The sequence below is a fragment of the Chionomys nivalis genome, chromosome 9, assembly GCF_950005125.1.
Source record: "Chionomys nivalis chromosome 9, mChiNiv1.1, whole genome shotgun sequence".
In the NCBI taxonomy this organism is placed as follows: domain Eukaryota; kingdom Metazoa; phylum Chordata; class Mammalia; order Rodentia; family Cricetidae; genus Chionomys; species Chionomys nivalis.
The window spans coordinates 2,025,191-2,048,505 of record NC_080094.1 but is presented as its reverse complement, the minus strand read 5'-3'; the positions used below and the strand labels follow the sequence as shown (position 1 = coordinate 2,048,505).

The following is a 23,315-nucleotide window of genomic DNA, read 5'->3' as shown; positions in this document are numbered from 1 at the left end:
TCCTGAATTTCTTGTAAACAGCTTGTTTTACCCTGATCTGAGTGCCTACAGCTGCTCTGAGCACGAGACCTTCAGGAGTTCCTGCTGGCAGGGGAGTGGTTTCTGGTGGGTTTGGCTGGGGCGTGGCCATCTCTATATAATCTGCCCCTGAACACAATAAGGGGGGCATTCTTGGGGCTTTGGGTACCAGCGACTGAAGGTCTGTGTGTCGGTCTGTCTCTGCGCGTGTTGGTCTGTCTCTGCGTCTGTATTCTCAACCTCCAGCCCCCTTTCCCGAAGCTAGTGAACTGGGTAATAGCGCACCAAGTGCAGATACGGGGGCGCGGTGCGCAGCAGACTGCAATTCTGGGCCTGATCTTGGCTGGAGTCTTGGCAGGGCACCGGCCTCCAGTCCAGCAGGTTCAGCCACAGCAGCCCCCACCTGACCAGTGTGCCAGGCCCTTTGCCAGAAGTTTAATGAAGGTGAGACCCCAACCAAGATATAGACCACAGGTTCCCATAGAGGAATCACCTGTGGCCCACAGGTGCCTCTCTTTCACCCCATGCCCCTGACATCCCAGCTTTACCAGCTAGAGGAAAGATCCTAAGCATCTTGCCGTCTGGACCTCACCTTCCTGGGTAGCATGGGACCCTACAAGGGCAAGGACAAGACTCTGCCCTACCCTACTGCCAGGAGCAGATAGCATCACTGACGAGAGAAACACACGTAGCTTTCCCTGAGAGGCTCTTGGTGAGCACAGGCCACATCAAGACGAGCAGGCATTTGTTTCAGGATGGAAACCTAAATCCCAGTTCCTACCAAGTACAAGGAAATCTGAAACTCAGGGTGTCCCAGGGCTCAGACTCACCTGCTTCTCTCTCCCATGCCATGTGGGCATGCCTCTGATTCTCAGTGGGAACAATAACTGGCTTTCCAAATGACCAGGTTCTCTCCCTGCTGGCCCAGGTCCCCACAGCAGCTCACACCTTCATAGCTGCTACACAACCGCACCCTGCCACATGGACCCACAGAGGCGAGGCCCTGGCTGAAGAGAAAGGCCCACCAGGACCTCAGACCCAAGCCCCTAGACCAGTCTCTCCCTGAAGATGTACCCTTCCTTTAAAAATGGCTCATTCCAGGGCAGTGGGCTCAGACCTGGACACCCAGCACTTTCCTCCGACTCAGGAAAAGGTCACAGCCTGTGCTTGGAGAAGTTGGTATTCATGATGACATGCACAACAACAACAAAAATCACTCACGCAGTTAATTATGGTGCAATTGGTAAGGGCAGGAACAATTAGCCACGTGTTTGAGAGTGCTGAGCAGCTAATGACATTTATGGCTCGGCAACTGCTCTAGCTGGGAAAGACAATGGGGGCACATTCCTACAACCAGCCTCCTGGGACGCAGCCACAGGATCCCTGTCCCAGCTCCAAGACACAGGACTTGTTAGCCTAGAGGTAGGGTCAGGGAAAATAACCTGTAAAGTCCGACTCAGGCCTTATTCTGAACGCTGCAACCCTTTACTACAGTTCCTCATGTTATGAGGACCCCTGGTCATTAAACCATTTCATTGCTACCTCATGAACTGTAATTTTGCTGCTGTTATGAATCATAAATATCCAATATGCAATCCCCCACAGGGGGAGGGTCGCAATCCACATATTGAAAACCACGGGCCTAAGGGTTTGGCTAGGTTGTCTCAAATCTGGCCTGACGAGTTTTGGGATCACCTGGGAGACAGGCCTCTGTGCATGCCTGCAAGTGGTACTCTTGATTTCAGAGACCCCGCAGTGGGTGGCATCCATTCCACGGGTTCCATGGGTGGATCCGCAGTCCATCCTGGCCTGTGTAGTAGAGAAGGGGAGTGGATCAGTAGCAGGCTTCCACTTTGCTTCCTGACTGCTCTGCCGCCTTAGTTCCTGACACGACGGGCTGTCAGGAACCCTTTCTCCTTCATTACTTCTGTCAGAGGTATTGAAACCAGCGTCTCACACAGCCTTCGTTAAATGCATTCTCGATGTACTGTCAGGGCGCTACTGTCAACAGCATGTACCCAAGTTTTCTCACGTGTCCATTCCCCCCCACCTCCATGTGCAGAATTGCACTTGGCTGTACGTCTTGAATGTAGCACCGAGCTTGATGTGGGAGTGTCGTATCAATCTGTTGATTTCATTGGTTAAGTAATAAAGAAACTGCTTGGCCCTCATAGGTTAAAACATAGGTGGGTGGAGTAAACAGAATAGAATGCTGGGAGGAAGAGGAAGTAAGCTCAGATGCAGGGCAGCTCCTCTCAGAGACAGACAACATGCTCTCCTCTCCAGAGCAGACGCGATGAAACTCCAACCCAGGATGGACGTAGGCTAGAATCTTCCCGGTAAGCGCACCTTGGGTGCTACACACATGAATAGAAATGGGTCAAGCAGTGTTTAAAAGAATACAATTTGTGTGTTTTTATTTCGGGTCATAAGCTAGCTAGGCAGCCATGAGCCGGGCTGTGGGAAGAGGCCCACAGCTCCCACTACACGAGCTCACACAGCCTCAACCAGGTGGCCATCCAAAAGGTGCCTGCATTTTCCCTGTCCTCAATCCTTTACTTCACCTTCTCCTCCAAATCTGGTCTCATGCCTGATGGGACCAGCCAGAGCCCTGAAAGAGCGGGGGTAGTGAGGGCAGAGGTTCTCTGTGGCCCTAAGTCAACAGGAAACACGAATCGCATTGCTTTCTCTCCCTGATGTGTAAACAGCTAAATGGGACCTGAGAGGACTCCCGCCCTGCTGCCAGCTGAGTGTCAAGTGGCCTCAGGAACCCAGCTCTAGGGTTGTCTGGTGCCAACACCACCACTGCAAGACCATCTCACCTGGGCACAGACCTAAGTCTTCGCTGTGGCTGCTCTGGAGGACTGGACACAGCAGGAAAAGCAAGAGAGTGAAAGCCTAGTCAACTACACTCACAAGAAGTCAGTACCCTTTCCGTGGTCAATCGCAGGCCAGGAAGGTGAGAAACGAGCAGAGAGGCCACAGGAATCTTACCCCACAAATTCACTGTCCCTCTCAATGTCTCAGTCTCTCAGTGTTCAACACTGGAGGTGCTGTGTGTTGAACGGTGTCCCTCCCAAAGGTTATGGGGCATCTGGATTTGGAGATGGAGTCTTTGCTGTGGTCATCAAGCTAGCATGATGTTGCTTGGGGACCCTTGACCTAACAAGACTGGTGTTCTGACAGAAAGCTCCACAGACCCATGCCAGGAGTGTTCAAAGGGGAAGGCAGAGAGACGGTGTTGCTCCTGCATGCCCAGGACCACCACAGAAAACCTGGAAAGCAAACCCTTACCACCTGAACCTCAGACCTCCAGCCATCCAGTCAGGACCCGAGAATATTTTTGTGCATGGCCCCTGGTCTGTGGTCTTCATTACGGCTGCTGTAGGAGATCAGGACATCAGTGATGTCAATGAAGGCGGAGTCTTCAGGTAAGCCTACCCACCTGCCAGGAGTAGAGGCTCCAGTTACACTGACTAGGGGGCTAGGAGGCATGGCTCACTGTGACAACCAAATACACCAGAGTGACAGAAACTCCATCCCTCTCCCATTTATACCAGGTAAGACCATCTGGTCACCTACAGCCAGGCTTACTAGGGTATCCATCTATCCTATACACCCGACCCCCATCCCAGATGGTCTACAGGGTAAGTCCTAAAATGCAAACAGCACAGCTCTTCTGTATCTTCTGGGTGGACAGAACGGAGAACTGGCCCTACCTCCAGCCCCCTGGGCCTGCCCTCACAGTTAAGCCCCAGATTCAGTCGGACCACAGAGCAGTCTTGAAAGCATTATCAGAGATTCTCAAAAACTGGAAAAACAGGCACAACCAATACAGATAAATTTGTTTTTAATAAAGGAGTTAATTTTCTTTCAATCCTATATAAAACAATAGCAATTAAAAACTTCATTTTTGAAAGTAAAATATTTACATATGAACAAGTAACTGTGCAAAATTTACATGAAAAAATGGAAAGACAGGATTTCCTAAAAGATAAAATGAAAGGTGTAACAGTTCTCAGGTGTTGGTAAAAAATACTGATCAGCGTTCCGCTCACACGTGCGAATTAAAGTCTAACATGAGAATCCACACGGAGAAAGCCAAAGTATTTACAGTCATAAAAGTACTATCAATAGACAATTTAATACAATAACCTCTGAAAATATAAGAACCAATTAGTATATTTGTAATAAAAAAATAGGTACAAAGAAGGGCTTTGCTCTGGACGCCTGTAAGGTTGGCCACAGCTTGCATACAGTCTCTTAGCAAAATAATTATAGTTTACATAGCCATTTTATGTTATGTGCCAAAAATTATGTACAATTACCGACAAAATACACCAACCATTTCCAACACTTGATCCACACTGAGAAACAGTCTGTTGTTGATTCTTCTCAACTCTGATTTATTTCATCTAAGTTTTCACTCTGAGCTAAAAACACAGTGCAAGTAAAATATATTTATGCTGAAAAGGTTCTCACTTCCTTCCACTTTACAGCTTCGAAACTGCAGCAAATAAAATGTATTTGTACAGGTGCTGCACCCCAGCCTCCACTAGCAGAAATGCGACCCTGCTTGGAGGCTGTGTCCTGGGGAATTTCGCGTAGAAGGGAGGTAAGGGACAGGGTGGGTGGGTGGGGATGATAAATAGTCTAAAAATCAGTTTGCTTCGCCAACTGACTGCTACAACAGTAACGTGAGTGAAATGAGGTCACTGGCTGCAGACGTACACCCAGTGGGTGAGTCAGAGTGAACTGAACCAAGACGCACACAGGATGAGCAACTGCTAATTATTTGCTAAGCGCTTCCATCAGTCTTTAAATATGGCTTGTTTGGCAAGAAGGCCACTCAGTCGAGGATGAGCTTGGGTCAGCTGTCCTGTAAGAGCATCCACAGGCCTGTATTCTCTCTGCTGCAGACATGGTTCTGCCGCGCTGAAAAGCTGACTTAGAAACAGGAGTATAAAACTGCTCCACTGTAAAGGGTGGCTGTTTTTAAACAATATCCCGTTTGCTTGTTACAAAAAGGCGTAATCTGCAAATATATAAAAAAGTCCGCAGGCATCCCATCAGAAACACCAGCTCATCCTGTTACTTAAGGAATGCTTTGTAGAGCAACAGTGAATGGCTTGTCTCACGCTCGTTTTCTAAACAAAATATGAGGTCCCTGAGGTTGACCCGCGTGATTCTTTGCCGTGTGAACTGTCTGGGGGTTCCCACACCGGAGCTGCCTGGGACCGCTGCGCCTGGGCCTGAGCCCTGGTGACAAGAAAGAAGAAGACAGATGCATTAGTGGCTGTAGAACAGTTACAGTTAGGAGGGAGGGTGAGACTGAAGAATCCCCTGAATATCTCAGGTCCCTGTTCTGAAGAAAACAGGCACAGCACAGCCCCTTCCGCGGGTCCTAGGGCTGGAGCTGAGCTGCTAGGAAAGCCCTAACTAGGGCAGAGGCCCCCATTCCCCGCTCTACCACATACTCAGGATGCCACCCTCCAACGCCCCCAGAGTGAATCCTGGGGGGAGGAAAGGCAGGAGCAGGGGCTCCCTCCCAGAGGCTCTGAGGGACAGAGACCCCAGTTTCCGTATCACCACAGCAATGCTCAAGAGGCTCAGGCGAGGGGACCAAAGCTCACACTTGATGCCACACCTGGGACTGTGCCATCCCTGCTTGGCTGACAGAGGCACTAGGCCTGGATTCTTGGGCTGGGCGGGCTGGTGGTCAGCTGGAGAGGCCAACTGCTCAGCGGTCACGTTGGTGATCCACGGCCAGGGAAGGGGTCCCTTTGCAGACACCTAGCCCCTGGGCCACCAACTATCCAGTGAGCCGACCCCAGTTCCTTCCTGCTCAGACATGTGGGTGCACTAGGGCTGGCTTTTAGCTACTAGGCAGTGGCGTCCAGCAGTTTTGTTAGATCACTGCCTCCGTCTGACCCCTGCTGGGCTCAAACCATAAGATCCCAGTGGGCAGCTTTTCTCTTCTTCACAGCAGAGAACCAGGTGGGCGTCTTGCTGGCTGAACTGCTCCTGCACATCCAAGAATATGTGCTGCAGTGGCAGCCTCACTGCGCCTCCACTGTGAAGCTAAAGAAACTCAAGTATCACATTCCACCCATGTAGCCACAGAGGCCCAGGCACTAGGTGGCAGTCACAGGAAGCAGGCAGGCTAGGTGAAAGCATGCCTGCATGACCTGGTCTTCATGCACGCGTCAGTCTAACTGAAGGTATTGGAGTTTTCCTCAGGAACTGGGAAGCCACCACAGTCCATCTTTGGTCCCAGCGGCCACCATCATCTTGGTATCCATATCCTTTTGGGTGGACAATCTCCTTGGATTTTGGTGCCAGTAACAGCCCCCAAGCAGTGTTTCGTCGTGAGATTAGTGGAGCCTCTTACAGGCCACAGCAAACATGAGCAGTTGGTAAGAACGAGGAAAACAATCCATCTCCCCAAAGCCACCTCAGGTTGCAGTCGGGCAAACAGGCCCATAAATTTCCTTCAAAGGGGGTCTTGGTGATCTGAACAGAGCCACAGGCCAGTTTCTGGGAAGAAAGCCAGTAAGAAGAAGTATCTGTAACAGGAGTAGCAAAAGGAGGGGCTGCTGAGATCGGTAGAGTTCACAGGTCCTAAAATCCGGTTGCAAGTTGAAATCCAAAATGTCTCATTTCCGGATGTGAGTTCCACTCTCGTTGTACTTGCTATACCTGATCCAAATCGCCCTGACTATAGACTCAAGAGAGAAACTCGGACGATGACGGTGTGGTGCCCAGGCCCACAGAGACCCTGCCTGGGCAGCAGGATGTGTCAGTGGCCAGTGTCCAAGCTGTATTTCATGCCTCTGCTTTCAGGAGCAACAGCCAACAACCAAGGCTGGGATGAGGGGGAAGCACTCATATCAGGTACAATAGTTAAGAAGTGCTAAAAGTCAGAAATTGAGACAAACAGGATCAAATCGGTGCCCCAAACTTTCTGACGAGCCAATGTTGACAGTGATGAGGCTCAGACAGCTTCATGTAGTCACAACCAACCTGGGTTTCCAGCCTGGTGGTACATCTGTCACTGCTGGACCCAATCAACCTGAGGGGTCAGCAATCAGATGACAATATAACACAAATTCTTACCTGTGTTCTAGGGGCCTTCTTTATTATCAATACTGTGGGATTTGGGTTATAAAATCAGAGGTACAGAACACTGGATGCTATAGCTGATCAAGTACAGGGCTGACCACAGCAAAGAGGAGTCAAACCCTCAGCCTCAGGACTGCAACCAGCTGACCTGAGTGAGAAGACAGTGTGGCACCCAAGCATATCCAATACCCTCAAGGGCTATGGGAATACACACAGGTCATCCAGCCTGGAGTTGCAGAGGCCCCTGGGGAGGCTTAGCTGAAGTATAGGAGGGAGTGGATATATTCCTGGCCTTGGGGGTGGAAGTTTCTGTTCAGAGCTCTATACAGGGACCGACAGAAACAAGGCATGTTCCAGCGCCACAGAAAAGCTGAAACTTTAACACAAAGAACTCTCTGATGTGTTTCAAGGGTGGACGTGGAGACAGACAAGACGGGCGTGTGTATGGGCACACACACACACCCGCGCGCGCACACACGCATAGCAGCCATGCCAGGGAAACCCTCCCTGTACTGCTGTGACTACCCACCTAGCTCACCCAAGGCTATTGAAAGGACTAAATGTGTGTAATCTCAGCTATCTAACTTGCTCTATTATGGCCGGACTGCTATAGGGTTAGGGTCTGTGCAGCAAAAAGTAGTTCTGTGTCCCAAGGAAAGTGCTGGGCTCCCCAAGGCTGCAGTCTGATTTTTCATCAAGGAGTCCCACTCCAGCAACAGACTGGAGTTCTGTACCCCAGTGTGAGGGTTCCTCAGAAGACCCTAAAGCCATAAGATAACTCTCCTGATGAGCTAGACAATGGTAGGTCATCAGAATAGCACATAGGAGAGGTACCAGACGAGCCCTACTCACCTGCAAAACTTCTGAAGAACAGTAATGAACACCCAAAAATTCCCTAAGAAATGACATCACTTCTAAGAGGCTCAGCGCCAGGACCACCCCCTTCACCCACCCCAGCACAAAGCTCTAATGAAGCCCTCAGAGAAACTGCCCCCACACAGAGTCAGGGGTATTATTAGAAGAGAGGATCCCACCCCAGGGCATGACCACACTCAAATAAGGTCGCTCCTGACAGGTAGAGACACGCAGGAGACTGGAGAACAGGAAGGAACCTAGGACATGTGCCCAAGTAGTCCAAACTCAGGCAGTGAGGAAGGATCCCCGTAAGGCTTTATAGGTCCTCAGATGCCAAAACAGAACCTTCCACACATGAAGGCAAGGGGAAGAAAGAGGGAAAGTTCAGGGTCTGCAAAAAGGTTCTCAGAGTCAGCAGACACTGACATGGCACAGGCTAGACAGAGTTCCCAATACTGCCAGAAGAGGGTGCCATCACCCCACGAGTAACGTAACACCAGGGGCCGTATGTGGGACATAGAGCAGTCACAGACCAGCTTCTGGTCAAGCTGAGGAGATCAAGGGCAGCACCGTGCCTCTGAGCAATGAGTAACAGGCCCCAGAGGCTCAGAAATCAGAAGCACCCATCTCACAGAGAGGAGAGACAAAAATCACCTCAGGAAGGAGAGGCCAACATGAACACAATAAAGAATTCTAAGCAAGTCCAGGAAAAGGAGAAAGAAAATCAGAAAAGAGAAGGAAAAAAGAGTAGCAAGGGTCAGAAAAGCAGTCAAAGAAAGTGCTGGCACTATATAAGCAGGAAGACCAAGGCTTGCAGCAAACTGAGGGCCCCAGAGCAAGAGCACCATGGCACCTGTCATCAGCAGCAAGAAGCACAGCTGAGTTGGGGAGGCTGGCTTCATGACACACAGAAAAACTATGCCAAGACACAGGTTTAGTTAGCCTCTAGCTGAGCAGGGAACAGCTACCAGGAGGCCAATCTCACAGGACAAGGGAGAACGGGAGGCAGAAAGTGCGAAGAGAAGAAACCATTGCATCAAAGAAACAGCTATGGGACTAGGAACATTTAAAACTGTTTAAGGACAAAATCAACCACAAGAACACAAACATAAACCTGCCTTAGTATCAACAACCTTCACAAAGGAGACAAGTGTGAGCGTGAACCCCGGCTATCCGAACACGTGGGTGGTGAAGGATCATGAACTCAAGGTCAGTCTGGGCCAGAGCCAAGTGGCTAAATCCAAAAACTGTAAAGAAATCAGGTACAGTGGCACACGTCCTTAATCCCAGCACTCAGGAGACAGAGGCAGGTAATCTGTTTGAGTTTGAGGCCAGCCCTGTCTACGTGGTGATTAACAGCACAGCCAGAGCTACACAGTGAGACCACCACAATAATAATAAATAAAGATAAAAGAAAAAATTAAAAATGTACGTGTGGTGGTTTGCATGAAAATGGGCCCCATAGGCCCATAGGGAGAGACACTATTGGAGGTGTGGCCTTGTTGGAAGTGTGTCACTGAGAATGGACTTGGAGATTTCAGGAGCTCAAGCCAGGCCCAGTGTCACTCTCTCTTCCCACTGCCTACAGCTCCAGATATAAAGCTCCCAGCTGCTCATGCACCATGTCTGCTGCTGGCTGCCACACTTCACGCCATGCTAATAATGGACTTAACCTCTAAACTGCAAGCCAGGTCCAATTAAAGGTTTACCCTTCTAAGAGTTGCCACAGTCATACTGTCTTTTCACAGTAATAGAAACCCTAAATAAGACAGCATGTTAGGGAGCGATGACTTAGTGGGTAAGAGCACACTTGCTCTACAAGAATAAATCAGAGTTCAAGCTCTCAACACCCATGTAAAAAACTAGTCATGGCTGCACATGCCTGTAACTGGAGCACTGGAAGTGGACAGTCAGATGGCAGAAATTTTCTGGCCAGCCAGCTAGCCTCACCAAAAGCAAGTTTGGTTCCTTCTCTGGCCTCTGCATACATGAAGTCATGAATACCAACATGTGTTTAAGCACCACACACAGACACATGACACACCAAAAAACAAAGACAAAACAAAACTCCAAATCACAAAAGAACACAACGAATAAAAAAATGCACATGATTATATATAATATTATGAGTAGAGACTAAACATGTCACTCGTATTAAAGTCTAATGAGCTTAACTTGACTGTCAGGAGATTCTCAGTTTGAGTCAGGCAGCACACACAGCAACTGGGAGGTGGAAGTAGGGCTAGCAGCAGTTCCAGGCCAGGTTCAACTGCATACAAGATTCATGGCCAGCCTGGGTTACATGAGATGCCCTGTCTCAACCTCCACCCCCACCCCAATTTATTTTAGTTGATGTAAAGCCCAACAGCATGACACAGCCACACCAAAATTGTAACACATCAGGAGGGTTCAAAGCAACAAGGCCAGGTGGTGGGTTCCAAGGACTTACATCTTAGGGTAATTCAGCAATCCACAAAAACACCCAGCAGAAAAAAGAAATTCATTAATGTCTTTTAACTTCCTAACAGTCTTCTGGAGAAATGTTCCTACTTCCCAAGTGTGGGCTTGGCAGGCCTGCACTCTTGGACATTCGACCCAGCTCCTTCAGGTTCCTGTTGAGAAGCTGTGTACAGCGTGACCATCCGGGGCTCCTGCAGACAACCACCTCAGTCAACGCTCTGACTGAGGGCCAGGGATTATGCTTTCTTCTAACTCACTCAGAAATCAACCTATGTACACATATAGCGCAGACAACACATTTACGTAAGACTCCTATCTCACATCCAAAATTCTTACCTACCTTCAAACTGAGAAGGATGTCTCTGAACCCCTAGGGTACTCTTTACTCAAGCACAGTCTCCACACCAAAAGAACACTGCTCAGACAGTCACTGCTGGTGCTAGGGCTGGGGAGGGGTCAATAGTCCTTGGCAGGGACAGCACTGCCCTGCTCAAGCCACTACTATGAGCTGTCCCAGAATCTATTTGCACACCTCCACAGCAGGACACGACTATCTAAACAAAGCAGACAGCAGTGGCTATGGGGAATAAGGCAAAATGGAAAAAGAGGTCAATGTAGTGATATTTCATTTGTATTCTAATAAATAAAGTTTGCCTGGAGATCAGAGAATAAAACAGCTGCAGTGATCAGCCTTACAGACCAGGCAGTGGGGACACACACCTTTAATCCCAGTAGCCACACTAGCTTGCCATAGAAACCAGGTGGTAGTGGTGCACGCCTTTAATCCCAGCCCTAGAGAGGAATAGAAAACGGGAAGAGACAACTCTCGGACACAGTCTCATGCTGAGATTTCTGGAGGCAGGATCGCCATTTTAGATTGAGGTAGAGGTAAGAAGCAGTGGATGGCTGTTTTGCTTTTCTGGCCTTTAGGTTGAATCCCAATATGTGTCTGTGGGTTTTTATTAATCACGCCTCAGGTCAAGTGGCACCACGAGGGTTCAGTCCCTCTTCAGGATTAAGGACAGAGTCCATTAAGACTCATCTTGAAATAGTGAAAAGCCACACACGGAGGTATTGTTTTGTGCTGTGCTGTGCTGTGGTGCTAGACTGGAAGAATTGTCCCACCTCTCCACAGAGCTATTAAAGAGTAAACAGCACATGAGCCACTAACTGAGTGGCTGCTGAAACAAGAATCCAGCCCACACTCTTCAGGGAAACCATCGGAGCCTCCTCATATCTGAACCAGGATGCCTAGCACTCAGGCAACAGTCCTGACATGCGGTGAGTCAGGGAAGTGGTCCACACTGAGAGAGCAGTGAGGAGAAACTGAGGCTGCGAGGGAAGCTCCAATACGCACGTTCAAAGACTTAGGAGGGATGCAGCCACCATCCAGACTTCCACATCTGCCACACAACGAGATAGGAACTTTCAAAGAACCAACACATCAATGGGTCTCAATCTTTCTAATACTGCAACTCTTTAATACAGTTCCTCATGCTGTGGTGACCACCCCACCAGAAAGTCCTTTCCCTGCTGCTTCATAACATGAACTGTAATGTGAATGCCTGTTTTCTGATGGTCTTTTGGGGTTGCAACACACAGGTTGAAAACTGCTATATGCGCTAAACTAAGTTACATTGGTAAATGAAAACGTCACTGGAAATTAACAACCAACAGGGGCTGACAGAATCCCCATCAGGTCAAGGAACATGACCCAATCTGAAGGGCACAGAGGAAAAGGAACACAGGCCATACCAGAGTGTAGTGCATGTGTAACAGGAGACCAAGAAGACAGATGGGAACAGAAATGTACCTAAAGAAACAACGGCCCAGGTGTGCCAAACGCACTCTTAAAGTGGAGATCCACATGTGGATCTGAGCAGCTCAACAAATGGAATGGGCTGAAAGCCCAGACTTAAAACTAACAAAGAAAACCTCGTAGAGAAAGGTCCAGAGTCACAGCAGTCAGCTAGGACGGGCTGCACAGAGAGGCAGGGGAGGAGTCACAGCAGTCTTCAGGTAAACTGACACAACACCCACTAGCACCTAGAGCTTTGCAGCCAGTGACTGGCTCACAGGTGAGCATGAAGCAAACACCAGCAGACAGGTGGGCTAGAAGAGCACCACCAGCCCAGCCAGCCTCCAATCCCCCAGGACTAGTGATGCAGACCCTGGATCCTGCATAGGAGAAAGGGTAGCAGTGAGGACAACCGAGAATAGATACAGAAGGAGGCTACTACTCTTCCTAAATTTAAATGAAAATAGTTTAATGGAAAATTAGGGTGAAAGCTAAGACACTCCACCTTTGGGTTCAGGAAAACAGGTGACACCTTCTCTAAGTCACATGAACTGCAGGTCACCTCACACTGGTCTGAGTTCTGCCCCATGCTTTTCAGAAGTTGGTCTGAACCTCATCAGAGACAACATGTCAGAGACAACATGTGAACACATGTTTTAGCTCATGTGACATGCACAAATAAGGTGACTTGACTGTCAGGTTTCCACAATGCAAAACAAAGACCAGGAGCTCTGCTGGCTACTGAGGAGGGGACTCTAAAGCACCCTCCCAGGCCCTCAGCCCCATGTTCCTCCTGCAGTACCTCTGCTCCCGATCCCGGCCCGGCACAGTCCACTTTCCTCTTCTTCCGGGGCCCGATCGCTGCTAATGCAGTGAGGTTGGCATCTCGTTGTCGCATCTGTGCCAGCTCCTGTTGCTGCATCTTCATGTTAGGAAGGAAGCAAGAACTATTGTTGCTTCAGAGTTCTTACTACAGATCACAACAGTTATCAAGAACTTTCTCAAGTTTCCTAAGACACAACTTCTTTAAAGGTTAGGTTTTTCAAACTAAGAACATGTGTGTAACCAAAAATATTAAGACTTTTTAAAAACAGAAGCTTACCTGGAAATGCTCAGAAAATGAGAAGAACAAGTTGAAGGGGCCTAACCCTCACTTCTAGAGAAGTTACCATGAAATCTCCAGCCAATGCCAACTGCACAGGAAAAGCCTGTGATGGCACTGGTCACCTGGGAGCTCTAAGGAGCAACAAACGCCCTTAACTACTCTTTCTTGATGTGCAGGCACTGAAGAATCCGTAGCTGGGAAGCTCACCTCTTTTGCTTTCTGCTTCAACCTTAACTGCTCTGGGTCTTCCTGTCTGGATCGAGACTGTGTGAGAGAGAGGAAAGGAAGAGTCATGCCTTCCATAGGCAACACTGAAGCGATGCTACCACAGTCACCTGACAACAGCATCTAGTCAGAGTTCCTGATAATTTTATAAATGTTTATATCCAAAACATGAAAATTTAAGTTACACATCATGAAAAACAGTCATCACTGTAGTGGCATTTCATTTGTATTTTAATTAATAGAGTTTGCCTGAGGATCAAAAAAGTAAAACAGTCCCACTGGTCATCAGCCTTACAGACCAGGCAGTGGTGACACACACCTTTAATCCCAGTAGTCACACTAGTTGCCATAGAAACCAGGCGGTGCACACCTTTAATCCCAGCATTAGAGAGGATTATAAAATAGGAGACAGCTCACAGTCTCATTCTCAGATTCCTGGAGGCATATTGTCATTTCAGACTAAAGTAGAGGTGAGAGCCAGTGGTTGGCTGTTTTGCTTTTCTGTTGGTTCTTTTACTTATTTATTTATTTATTTATTTATTTATTTATTAATTAAAGATTTCTGCCTTCTCCCTGCCACCACCTACCATACCCTCCCCCTCCCCCATCAAGTTCCCCTCCCTCATCATCCCTAAGAGTAATCCGGGTTCCCTGCCCTGTGGGAAGTCCAAGGACCACCCACCTCTCTGGTGGTTCTTATGAACCTGGATTCACATCACTACCATCCAGATATGACGACACAGACTCTTAGGCACATGGCTACCGGTCTGTCATAGGCCTCTGACTCAGTATGGTCTGAGAAGAGAGCTAGGACAGGGCTTCCTGAGACCCTGGGCTCAGGGCTAGAGAGGCAGCATTCAGCTGTCACCCCTGTCACTGCACAAAAGCTTAACACTGCGATTCGTATCTCTAGGTGACTCTAACAGTGGAGGAACGAGGTTCCCACACTCAGCTCAGAATGTTCTAGACTGAAGAGCAATGTGATCCCACACCATAGTCTACAACATTGGAGAGGTAAAGTATTAGAAATATCTTAAGAAAGCCCACACCATCCGGCATGGTGGTTGGCACCTTTAATACCAGCACTCAAGAGGCAGAGGCAAGAGGATCTCATGAGTTTGAGGCTAGCCTGGTCTACATCGTGAGTTCCAGGTCAGCCAGGGCTATATAGGAGGGAGGGAGGGAGGGAGGGAGGGAGGGAGGGAGGGAGGGAGGGAGGGAGGGAGGGAGGGAGGGAGGGAAAAGGAAGTCCACATCTGTCAAATCAAATCCCCACCCTCGAGTGCAGTCTCCAGCACTGAAGCACACACACCAAGGGAGCCAGGCTTCCCTCAACCTATCCAGTCACAACACCCACTCCTCCACACCAGCCGGGAACCCAATGTGCTGGAAGCCTGAGCCCCAGACCTGGGAAGAGGGTTTAACTTGCCTTTGCTGCCCGCATCAAGATCTCCCTCTCCTGCTCATCTTTCCTCTGCTTTTCAATCTGATCAAGCTGTTCAAAAAATTTGAGCTGAGCCCGAACATCACTTGCTTGCTCGTATCTGTCATCATCCTACAAAAAAAAAAAAAAAAAAAAAAAATAGCAAAAACACTGCTCATCATGAATTTGGAACCCCAATAATCATGAACATGCTCTGTACAGCTGGACCATCTTCACAGAGCTCCCATGGTGGTGGCTGTGCACAGCTCACTGCTCCAGGACATGCTCTCACAAGGAGGGGGAAGTCTCATCAAGTTACCAGGAGTCTGACAGGTTTCCAGTTGATAAACTTTGATAATTTTTAAGGAACATTTAAGTCCTTCTATGTAGAAGTATTATTTCTGTTGGTGTTTTGTTTTAGTTTCCCGACACAAGTGTTTCTCTGTGCAGCCTTGGCTGTCCTGGAACTTGCTCTGTAGCCCAGGCTGGCCTCAAACTCACAGAGATCCACCTGCCTCTGTCTCTCAAGAACTGGGATTAAAGGCATGTGCCACCACACCCAGCTTGTTCTTAAAGCTGACAATTGGCCATAAACTGCCCTGAAGGCACAAGCAGTGACTCCAATGACATCTGTGCAACTGCTCAAGACATATTTTGCCTGAAAATTCACTTTATAAACATAGGACCACAGTTGGCTGAGAGCCTGCAGGTTTAGCTCATGCCTCAAGAAGGGACAGCAGCAGGTGGATGGAATAAGAGTGGAAGACTCCATAATTTTCCTAGCTGAGAGGCTCATCTTCCCAAGCAGGACCCCTGCAGAGCACCTGAGAGCCCTGCAGTGAATACGTGTGCCTGTGGCTGAGAGGATGAGCACAGGAACAACCAGGACTCCAAGGCTTCCACACAGCCCTAGGTCAGGACCTGAGAGCATGGACATTCTCCCCAGGAAAATAGCCCCATTACCTTATAAGAGAAGTTTTTCTGCTGAGCTGTTTCAGATATTTTTTCTACAAGATTCTGCAGCCTTTGCTGTGTGGCATGAGACACATAACTCACTACATCTGGATGGAGTTCCGTGATGCCGTGCTTTTTACCTGCAGGCCATGCAGAAAAAGAGCACTTTATGGTACTTACCACACTGGCTTTGCTCATCCACTACTTACTGCTTTGTACAATCAAGGGCAACCTAAGCAGTCATTGCCCACCCTTCCACTACCTGACAACCACCAGAGCAGCTATCATGGGGTGAGCCCAAACCAAGGCAGAGAGCACGCTCACCTACAGCCCCCGCACCCAGTGGAGCTACTGCAGAAGGGCTGTGCTGAGTCTCGTCAGGGTCACGGAGCACATCAGACACAGATCTGGACATTGAGCATCCTAGTGGCATCATCAGGAGCAAACATACCTATTTCCAGTATCCTCCTCTGCAAAGGTGCGGGGAGGAGGAAGGTGTCGTCTTTACAGGACCGAGTCAGTGTTCCCACCAACTCAGAGTTTGTGGCCAATATTCTTGCACTTTCTTCAGACAGGTTCACCCCAGCCATAGATGCAACATCGTTGATGTCATCGTCATCCCTGGAGAGGAGAGGAGCAGAGGATTATGTTGTACGAGGAAATCACAGCTCCTTAAGGTGGTTCCAACTCGGTGGCAGCAGGCAGGTGGCAAGGAACCAGTCGGCTGACCTGTTCTCCATTCCTACAGAGGGCATGAAGCCCCACTGCTGCACTCATGTTGGAAACACACACTGACAGAGACATGCAGTCAGAACCAAGCAGAAACAACAGTCCTGAGGCTACCAGTGCCACGAACCAGTAGGGAAGACCTAACAGTGAGTGAAGTGGACAGCACTCCCTCCCATGCTCTCCCTGAAGTACACAGGGCGTCAGTCCTTACCGAAAGGAGCCTCCCCCTGGCTCCTTGAGCTTGTTCTTCTGTGCAGCAGCTGCTTGTGCAGAAACAGTAGAAAGGGCTTTGGTTCCAGGTAACACGGTTGGTTTCACCACAGGGACTGCAAAGCCAAAGACACAGTGGAGATCAGAGACTGCTACCAGAGGCCTGACTCTGCTGGCTTTACAAGCCCCAAGGAGAAACTGACATCTTGCTCATCACAGCAACACTCTCCAAACTCCGCACCAAGTGGCTCTGAACTGTAGACACGGTTAAGCCGTGCAGACACGGTTGGACTGCTCAGTGGTTACACACTTGTACTGCTCTTCAGAGGACCCAAGCTCAGCTCCCAGCACCCATATTAAACAGTTCACAACACCTGTGACTACAGCTCCAGGGGACCTGATGTCCTCCTCTGAACTCTGTGGGCACCTGTACACACACTGTATGTACCTGTACGCACCTATACACACCTGTACACACACCGCACACACACTCTACACACTTGTACACATACTCTAGGCACTGCACACATCTGTACACACACTGTGCACACACTGTGCACACACTGCACACACACGGTACACTGTATACACCTGTGTACACACTGTACGTACCTATGTACACTGCACGCACCTGTACACTGTACACACACTGTACACACTGTACACTCTGCACACTTGTACACATACTGTAGGCACTGCACACACTGCACACACAGCGTACACTGTATACACCTGTATACACACTGCACGCACCTGTACACACACTGTACACACTGTGCGCACCTGTGCACACACTGTACACACACTGTATGCACCTGTATGCACCTGTGCACACACTGTACAAACACTGTACGCACCTGTACACATACTGTATGCACCTGCACACACTGTACGCACCTGCACACACTGCACTGTACGCACCCGTACGCACACTGTATGCACCTGTACGCACACTGTACACACACTGTATGCACCTGCACACTGTATGCACCTGTGCACACACTGTACGCTCCTGTACACACTGTATGCACCTGCACACACTGCACACACACACAGTCACAACTGTTCAAAGTGCAGAGAATAAGAGACTGTAGCACCCCGTCCCTTCAAGGTTCAGGGAGCATCATAGAAGGAGGGGGTGGAAAGACTGCAAGAATGAGAGACTGTGGAAGACTACCGGAAAACAGTGTTTTCTAGACATGACAGGATCCTTGCACATATAAACTCCAAGCAGCTATGGCTACATATACAACACCTGCTAAGATCAAGCACCATGGAGGGAGGGAGAGGTGGCTCAGTGGTTAAGAGCACTTCTTCTTCCAGAGGCCTAGGTTCGATTCCTAGCACCCACAAAGTGGCTAACAACAGCTCCAGGGGAATCCAACACCCTCTTCTGGCCTTCAAGGACACGGGACACACACACACAGTACACAGACACACACAAAGACAAAACAACCATACACACGAAACAAGAATAATAATGTTGTTGTGTGATTTTTGTTTTTTGTTTTGTTTTGGCTTTTGGCTTTACAAGTCAGGATTTCGCTACAGCTTTGGAGCCTGTCCTGGAACTAGCTCTTGTAGACCAGGCTGGCCCTCAACTCATAGAGATCCGCCTGCCTCTGCCTCTTGAGTGCTGAGACTAAAGGCGAGCACTATCACTGCTAAGCTCCCTCAACTCTTAAGTACAGGAGCGATTTCTGGCAGAGACTAACAGTAGGCAGAGTGTTCAACTAGGAGACTGAAGCAGAATTACTGGAGCCCAGGAGTTCACGGCCAGAGCAAATCAGTGAGGCTGCCTTAGGGACACGCGAGTGTAAGGATACAGTCTAAAGGTCTAAGGGGAGCATGTACTATTATAACCTAAAGGTCTAACGGGGGGGAGGGGGGGTGTCCTGTACTGTTATAACCTAAAGATCTATGGGGGGTTCTGTACCGTTATAATCTAAAGGCCTAATGGGGGTTCTGTATCGTTATAATCTAAAGGCCTAATGGGGGTTCTGTACCGTTATAATCTAAAGATCTAAGGGGGGACGTGTACTGTTATAATCTAAAGGTCTAACGGAGGGGTCCTCTATCGTTATAACCTAAAGATCTATGGGGGGGTTCTGTACCGTTATAATCTAAAGGCCTAATGGGGGGGGGCGTGTACTGTTATAATCTAAAGGTCTAAGGGGGAGCGTGTACCGTTATAATCTAAAGGCCTAAACACAGTGGAAAGGAACTGATAGAGAATTATACTTCGGAAGGAACTTTATTGGGAGGAGCCATGGTCAGGCCTTAGAAGAGGCAGAGCAACTCCAAAGGAAGCTTAATGGGGCCTGGAAGGGAGAGAAGAAACCACAAGGACAAAGTGGGTTTCTAAGTGGGAACAACGCTTCTACCACACAACCTAGACTAGCCTATGTGCCTTGAGGGGGCATGGGGGTCCTGCAGCTTCAGAGGGAGGTGCTACAAGGCTACTGCACAGCGTACTTTCTGTCAACTCTAGGACAGAAGGGGTGGGGGGCAGAGGAGGGAAGACTGGGGTGGTGAGAGCATGCAGACCACTAGCACAGGTGTGAGAGGGCATGAGAGCTGCAGGAGGCGTGGCCTGATTACTAGGAAAGGGAGAAAAACAGCCAGGTCTGTGACCTCACAGATACTAACAGGGGCAATCATATGTAATTCAGGTAATTTAAAAACCACATTGACAAGGGCAGTGATTGCATAACCTCATAAATGTCACTGAGTGGTCTGCATAAAATCATTTTTTTAAATGTTGTCTGTTACATTAATTTTATCACAATGATTAAATGAAATCAAATACTATCCCACAACTGGCCATTTCCGAGACTAGTCAGCCCTGGGTGGAAGCAGCTGGTCCTGGGTGGCAGCAGCAGGGGCCTCACCTGGCTGCAGCTGGTTCAGTTGGATCTGCTGTGGTGTGGTGAGCATGATCCGGTTGTGAGGCTGCCGCAATGCGACCATGGGTGTCTGCGTCAAGGTCACCTGCGGGGGCCGGATCAAGGCTCCAGGCTTCGGGGGCTGCTGGATCACCTGGGGCACAGTCACATAGTGCATGAGCACACACACACACACCCAGAGGCCACCACACTGACCCATGAAGCCAGCTATTTGCTTCATCAGCCGTGCCCCAACCTTGCCCTGTCAGAAGCTCCAGGAAAGTTGGATATACATCTCATTCCAGGTCTAAAAGTCAGGTTCAACAGCCCTATAATAACCCTCTACACACAGCTTCGAAAGACTGAGAAGGCCACAGCGGAGCAAGGATATGGAGCACATGACACTTAGGACCTGCTCCAGATCCTGGAGGGCAGCAGCAAAGCAAGACTACTGAGCTCAGACCCTGTCGGCAGAGTAACACTGCTGCCTGGTGGCCACACTCAAGTGACTTATTTACATTTTATATTTTCTGTGGGACCAGGTGATTTTTCATAGGCATGAAGATGAGTCTCCAAGTCCTGCCCTAAACTTGGTCCTCTGGCAACACAGCCTATCCCCCTCACCATTCTCTGAACCACGCTTAGACCTCAAGGGCTGGCTCAGCTCTGCCGTCCTGCCATATTGTGCAAGGCTTACAATAGGCTCCAAGAGCCCACGGCACTGGCTGTGCTCTGGGCATGGCTCACAGGAAGCCACTGAGAGCATGATCATAAATCTGTGCTAGGAACTTTCCAGTAAGAATTCTAGTTTTTGGAAAGGACACTTTTTGTGTGGCTGATGGCGTAACAGAAAAGCACGGTATCTGCATAGGAGTCTGAAGCCCTTCTAGATTTGAACCCCAACTCTGCTTTAAAAAAAAAAAGGAGAGCTTTAAAAAAAAAAAAAAAGGAGAGGGTGTATTTTTGGTGGGACAGGACATTGCACAGGACTGAGGCTGAGGCCTGCCCCAGGGCTGTTTATGCAACAAAACAAGGCTCTCACAGCTTAGGGCAAGCCCAGGGCAGTTCAGGCTGGGTTTCCACTGAGAAGACACTAACTGTAAACACAGGAAAAGCCCACTTCTACAGGTTTGCACAAAGCTGACCTAACTGTACACACACAGGCACAAGCAGAATTTGGGGTGGATCAGGACAGCACAGAGCAATGGCCAGGTTACTGAGCGCACCACTGCTCTGCTCACACCTCTGAAAAAGAACAGCACTGCTCTAGCTTCATTTCCAATGCTGTGACCAAACACTTGACCAGAGCAACTGATGGAGAAAGAGATTTACTTGGCTTACAGTTCCAGGTCACAGTCTACCACTGCAGGGAAGTCACAGAGGCAGAAACAGAGACAACTGGTCACACCACATTCATAGTCAAGAGAGAGAAAAAATAGTGTGTTGCCTGACCACTGCCTTCGTTCAGCTGGTTTTCTTCACTAGGAAGCAGAGATACCCACATTCAGGGTGGATCTTCCCGTATCAACCAAAAATCAAAACAACCCCCATAAAGATGCCTCCAGGCCATTCTGATCTAGATAACCCTCATTAAGAACTCTCTTCCCAGGTAAGATTCTAGGCTGTAGCAGTCTGACAGTTACAGCCAACACCACAGAAAGGATGGGTCTGCTGGAGCCCTGGCACTCAAGGACAGAGGCCAGCCCTCAGAGGAGAGTGAGTCCTCTCACAACTGCCCGCTAGGTAAATCAATGTGCTAACTGCTCAGTAGCACAGCTCCCTACTTAAACTGTGTAAAAGCAAAGGACACAGTAATCCCTGTCCCAGTGAGAAACCCTACTCGTGTGGGGCCTTGAGCCTGCTGCCCACCGTGTCTTCCTCACTACTAAGAGAGAGAAGACAAAGGCACGAGCTAGCAGAGGGAGGAACCAGCACCCCGAGGAGTCCGGACTCCTCAGCACCCCCCATACAGCACTGCACCCCAAGCCACTGCTCATGGTTAAGCTGCATTCGTACAATCACAACCCCCTCCCTCCACCACCACCCACAGCTGGGAACTAAACCTAAGACCCCATAAACAAATGCTCTACAACATTACACTGCGTAGCCAGCCCCCTTCTGAACTTCACCTTTCTGGATGTGGTGAGCCTGTGCTGTTCGTGGCAGGAGCACATTCTGAATGCAATCACAGCAAAAAGTCGTCCTGCCCCGTCAAAAAATCCAAAGCAGACAAAGCCATACCCACCTGCCAGCAGCCCTCAGCTCCCCGGACATCATCCAGACTACAATACTCCCACCAGCAGGCTCTACCCCAAAGGCAAAAAGGCCTGACCGACCCTCCTCCAACCCCAACCCCATTGGTTTGAACATCTGGGCATCACTCAAAGTCCAGAGAGCATCCTCCTAAGAGGCTCACTAAGCACACTGCACTCCTTACAAGAACCCCAACAACAAGGTGAGGAGCCTGCCAGTGAGCTAACAAGTGCACATCATTCTCTGAAAAGTATAATACAAAGTTGTGGCCTCAACCTCCAGCTCACATTTCAGTTACTTAAGAGAACAACCGCACGCCTTTCCAGCAGGAGCTTCCTTGCCTGCTCTTTCCAGAAAGAGGCTCCGAGCCAGGGCTGCTGAGTTAAGTGGCATGGCGGCTGGCAAGAGCACCATGCCAGGCTCGCGCCTTCATACCAGTGGTGTGGGCGGTGCCTGCTTGCCAACGCCAACCTGTGTGGGCTGCGTGAGGCTGATGACTGGGGGCTGGAGGGCGCTGGTCACCGAGGCAGCCGTTTTCCCAGCTGTGCGCTGCACCGAGCTGCTCAGCACCACAGCCGTGAGTGCAGTAGTGGCCTGTGAGGCAGGTGGTTGCTGCTGCTGGCTCTGCTGGATGAAGGCCGCAGAGTCTGGGGTCAGCTGTCTCAAGGCAGGTAAGCTCCTCTGAGGACAGACAGACATGAGGGGTTAGGCACAGCTGGAGCACAAGTGCTTCTACTGTCGTAAAAGCATAAACCTTCAAAAACGTCTTTGGCTAATACTCCTATTCTACAGACCGTGTCAAGTACTAATCCCTGACTGTCACTCAACTCCAACCACACTTACTGAACAGGATTTTCTTAGCAAAATCTGACTAAAATGCATTTTAGAACAAAATGCATCTCCAAGAGGCACCAATACTGTCAGGGTTCCCAAGCTTACTCTGTAAGTAAACCCTTCCCCACAGGGAGCTCTGGTCCTACACCAGAGTGTGCCAGAGCTGCAACTGGGGGCTCAGCGTCAAGAAAGCCTGTTCTGAACAGAAAACCTCACATGCTGTCCCAGCCAACTCAGGTGGCATGTGACATCCTACCCACCTGCACTACACTGCTGTAGCATAAACTTTTAATTACCTTCAGGAAAGGCACAAGGTAAGGTTGAGGTGAAGAGTTCAGTTCTCGATATAACCTGCTAGTGAAATCTTCTGCTTCGATTTTCCCATCCTGCAAAATAAACCACAGTGGCATGGCTGTGGCACATCTTCACACAATTTCATGGCAC

At 49.3% G+C, this 23,315-nt stretch overlaps 1 protein-coding gene across 1 annotated transcript in view; it reads right to left on the bottom strand.

The window, feature by feature from the left end:
* Positions 1–3,882: 3,882 nt before the first annotated feature.
* Positions 3,883–23,315, bottom strand: part of Taf4 (TATA-box binding protein associated factor 4) — a 65,670-nt gene continuing 46,237 nt past the window's right edge. Inside the window, exons 6-15 of the mRNA XM_057780760.1 lie at positions 23,168–23,257; positions 22,473–22,718; positions 19,791–19,938; positions 16,901–17,015; positions 16,412–16,581; positions 15,970–16,100; positions 15,013–15,138; positions 13,566–13,622; positions 13,056–13,175; positions 3,883–5,277 (exon numbers count right to left, since the gene is read on the bottom strand). Coding sequence (XP_057636743.1) covers positions 5,110–5,277; positions 13,056–13,175; positions 13,566–13,622; positions 15,013–15,138; positions 15,970–16,100; positions 16,412–16,581; positions 16,901–17,015; positions 19,791–19,938; positions 22,473–22,718; positions 23,168–23,257 — 1,371 coding nt within the window. The 3' untranslated portion in view covers positions 3,883–5,109. The remainder of the gene's footprint in view (positions 5,278–13,055; positions 13,176–13,565; positions 13,623–15,012; positions 15,139–15,969; positions 16,101–16,411; positions 16,582–16,900; positions 17,016–19,790; positions 19,939–22,472; positions 22,719–23,167; positions 23,258–23,315) is intronic.